This window comes from Marmota flaviventris, chromosome 18 (assembly GCF_047511675.1).
Source record: "Marmota flaviventris isolate mMarFla1 chromosome 18, mMarFla1.hap1, whole genome shotgun sequence".
NCBI lineage: Eukaryota > Metazoa > Chordata > Mammalia > Rodentia > Sciuridae > Marmota > Marmota flaviventris.
Window position 1 is genome coordinate 61,010,373 of NC_092515.1, and position 4,064 is coordinate 61,014,436.

At 54.1% G+C, this 4,064-nt stretch overlaps 1 protein-coding gene across 1 annotated transcript; it reads left to right on the forward strand.

The window, feature by feature from the left end:
- Positions 1 to 303: 303 nt before the first annotated feature.
- On the forward strand, positions 304 to 1,806 carry Foxc2 (forkhead box C2). Its single transcript, XM_027932929.3, has one exon. It carries the CDS (start codon positions 304 to 306, stop codon positions 1,804 to 1,806), a length of 1,503 nt encoding a protein of 500 aa, XP_027788730.3.
- The last annotated feature ends 2,258 nt before the right edge of the window (positions 1,807 to 4,064 follow it).

A 4,064-nucleotide genomic window follows, 5' to 3' on the forward strand; every position in this document is an offset into this window, starting at 1 on the left:
CCAGCAGTCTGCCTGGCTGCCACCCGCCGGACCCCGAAAGCGCGCGGGCGAGCAGGGCCGGAGCTGTGGTCGCCCAGGGCGCGCCCTTCAGGATGCTGACCCGCCCAGTCCGCTGAAATCGAGCGCTCCTCTTCGGCTCTAGCGCCGGCGCCTCCTCCACCTCGCCGCTGAGGCTTCGCTCAGCCGGGGCAGTCCCCACCGATTCTTTCCCTTCTCTCGCCTCGCTCTCACTCTCCAGGCCTTCCTCGCTCCCCTGGCCGCAGTCCGTGCGCGCAGGCGGTGGCGAGCGGTCTTGGACGCAGCATGCAGGCGCGCTACTCGGTGTCCGACCCCAACGCCCTGGGAGTGGTGCCCTACTTGAGCGAGCAGAATTACTACCGGGCAGCGGGCAGCTACGGCGGCATGGCCAGCCCCATGGGCGTCTACTCAGGCCACCCGGAGCAATACGGCGCGGGCATGGGCCGCTCGTACGCGCCCTACCACCACCACCAGCCCGCGGCGCCCAAGGACCTGGTAAAGCCGCCCTACAGCTACATAGCTCTCATAACCATGGCGATCCAGAATGCGCCAGAGAAGAAGATCACCCTGAACGGCATCTACCAGTTCATCATGGACCGTTTCCCCTTCTACAGAGAGAATAAGCAGGGCTGGCAGAACAGTATCCGCCACAACCTTTCGCTCAATGAGTGCTTCGTCAAGGTGCCTCGCGACGACAAGAAACCTGGCAAGGGCAGCTACTGGACGCTGGACCCTGACTCCTACAATATGTTCGAGAACGGCAGTTTCCTGAGGCGCCGGCGGCGCTTCAAAAAGAAGGACGTGCCCAAGGAGAAGGAGGAGCGGGCCCACCTCAAGGAGCCGCCCCCGGCATCGTCCAAGGGCGCCCCGGCTGGGCCCCCCCTAGCGGACGCCCCCAAGGAGGCCGAGAAGAAAGTGGTGATCAAGAGCGAGGCTGCATCGCCTGCGCTGCCGGTCATCACCAAGGTGGAGACGCTGAGCCCCGAGAGCGCGCTGCAGGGCAGCCCACGCAGCGCGGCCTCCACCCCGGCGGGCTCTCCGGACGGCTCGCTGCCAGAGCATCACGCACCGGCGCCCAACGGGCTGCCCGGCTTTAGCGTGGAGAACATCATGACGCTGCGAACGTCGCCGCCGGGCGGCGAACTGAGCCCCGCGGCCGGGCGCGCTGGCCTGGTGGTGCCCCCGCTGGCGCTGCCCTACGCTGCTGCGCCGCCTGCAGCCTACGGTCAGCCGTGCGCTCAGGGTCTGGAGGCGGGGGGCGCGGGGGGCTACCAGTGCAGCATGCGCGCCATGAGCCTGTACACCGGGGCCGAGCGGCCGGCGCACATGTGCGTCCCGGCCGCCCTGGACGAGACCCTCTCGGACCACCCGAGTGGCCCCGCATCACCGCTGAGCGCCCTCAACCTCGCTGCCGGCCAGGAGGGCGCGCTCGCTGCCGCGGGCCACCACCACCAGCATCACGGCCACCACCACCCACAGGCGCCGCAGCCCCCGCCTGTTCCGCAGCCCCAGCCCGCGCCGCAGCCCGGCTCGGCCGCGGCCCCGGCGGCTTCCTGGTATCTCAACCACAGCGGGGACCTAAACCACCTCTCTGGCCACACATTCGCGGCCCAGCAGCAGACTTTCCCCAACGTCCGGGAGATGTTCAACTCTCACCGGCTGGGAATTGAAAACTCGACCCTCGGGGAGTCCCAGGTGAGCAATGCGAGCTGTCAGCTGCCCTACAGAGCCACGCCGTCCCTCTACCGCCACGCAACCCCCTATTCCTACGACTGCACAAAATACTGAAGCGCCCCAGCCCTTCCCTGCTCTGGGCCTCGCCTCCAGACGCGACCCTCTCAGACTTCGAAGGCTGCAGACAGTGACGCACAAAGAAACAAATCATGCCCACCGACTCTTTCTCAGACCCGGGAGCAGAGAGCTCGTGCGCCCGCCTCCAGCCGTCTGCGAAGCGTCTATGAAGCGTGCAGGTAACTTTAGTCCGCCGCCCCGTTTTTTGAGATCCCAGGAAGTCCCTCTAAAGGGACGCAGCCCAGCGAGATGAATACCGATTTTTAAAATCCCCTTCCCCTACCAGGACGCTGTGCTTTTCTCTACTTGGGGTTTCAAAGATCTAAATTATGGACCAAATACCATAGCGACCATTAATGACTTTCTGTAGAAACCCCCACAGGTGTATGGGAGTCTCTATAGATAATGTATGTGCTGTGTGTAATTTTAAATTTCTCTAACCGTGCTGTACAAATGTGTGGATTTGTAACCAGGCTATGTTGTTGTTCAGAGCCATTAATATAATATTTAAAGTTGAGTTCACTGGATAATTTTTCATCTTGCCCAACCATCTCTACCAATTGAATTTAAGAAATCTCTGTGGGGGTTTTCTTGTACAATTATGAAATACAATTCTTTACCCCATTGTAGGTCTTTTACAAAACAAGAAAATAATTTATTATAATTTTTTTTTTTTGGTCAGTGGATAAAGAAGTCAAGTATCTGATACTTTTTATTTACAAAGTGTGATGGTTTTGTATAGTAGATTCCACCCTCAGTATTCCTACAAGAAAAAAAAAACTTTAAAAATTTTAACTTCATCTGTGTTTGTCTTATGTGGTCTTAATTGTTGTATTTACCTAAAATAAACCCATGTCGTTTTTTTGCCCAAAGTTCGGACAATGTGTTTGTGTTCTTATATTTAAAAAAAAAAAAAAGGTGTGTTTCCGAACCCACCTTTTCTGATTATTTTTGTTACACCGGTGGCTGTACTGTAGATACATATAGATGATCACAGGAGTGCTCCCCTATTGTCTTATTTAGTGACAGAAAAGTCTTTCAATTAATTAAAACATCCAAAATTAGATTCTCTTTTTTTCCCCAGGCAATCTGAGAACAGTCCCCTTTGGATGGGGTTTCGCGAGAGACCCTGAGCTGTTCAGTTGCTGTAGTGCATTTTGTTATATGCAGAAAAAAGTGCCAGTTGTCAAAACAAAACAGTGCCACTCCATTTCAATGTCCAGCTGTCCCCAATTTAGGAGGCAAAGGAGAAGGATAAACATTACCCATTTGCTAACTGTAAGCCAGGGTGAGTCCTGCTTTCTTTCCCTGGATTTCCTAAAATGCGGGCTTCTCTTGCTCACTTCAGTGGTTTTTCCAGAAAAGAATTTGAGCTGGGCCAGCAAAGGTTCAAAGGGAATTGATTCTCTAGCATTTAATATTTCTTGCCTTTGGGACCAGCCCAGACATGGATTTCAGAAGGCTTTACTTCCCTATTTGATTTTTAAATCTTTACCCTATTGCAGTGAATAAATTTCAAAGCTCACTGACCTTTGAAAGCAATTTGATGCTTTTAGATTTCTAAATTTTCATCAATTTAGGATGTTAAATAATGATATCCTTACTCTTTCTGATTTTGTTATCTTTTAAAATTTTGATATCAATATAGCCTTTGTGAAATGTAGGTGAGGAAATGTCTTTCTTATCTTTTTTTTTTGCTGGAATCTACAACTCCCCTGCTGGCCTCCACTTGTGAGTTTTGGGACTCCAGCTTCTCTAATTCCCACCCCAGCAGGTGAGCTGTGCTCTGCCACCGACAAAGCTCTTTTTGAATTTAACATTCCAGGGGACTGCGATTTAGCTACGGGTGGCTTTGCTTGGTGCAAGGCTGACTACCGATCACTGTAACCTGGGTGTTGTGTTTTCAAAATGGCCTTTTGCCTCTGTGCCACGTTAAAATAGAGTGAGGGGAAGTCTGAAGCACAGTAATTCTCCCCACGTGTGCAGCACGGATTCTTCAGTCTGCGGGGGCAGAGGTGGCCGGTGGTCAAGGCTTAAAGCCTGCGGGTTGGTCCTTTCCATAGGTTGGGACTGGGGCTTGACTTGAGCAGGCACCTAGGCAGCCATGCTAGGGTTCAGTGAGCAAGAGGAGGTACCTGAGGAAGGGGGTCCTCTCCTAGGGTCAGAACTGGGTGGCCGGAGCCCCTGGCTCCCGCCAGCCACACCGGTTTCACTTTGCTTCTGCTCTTCCTGCCACTGACCCAAGAGGACCAGTC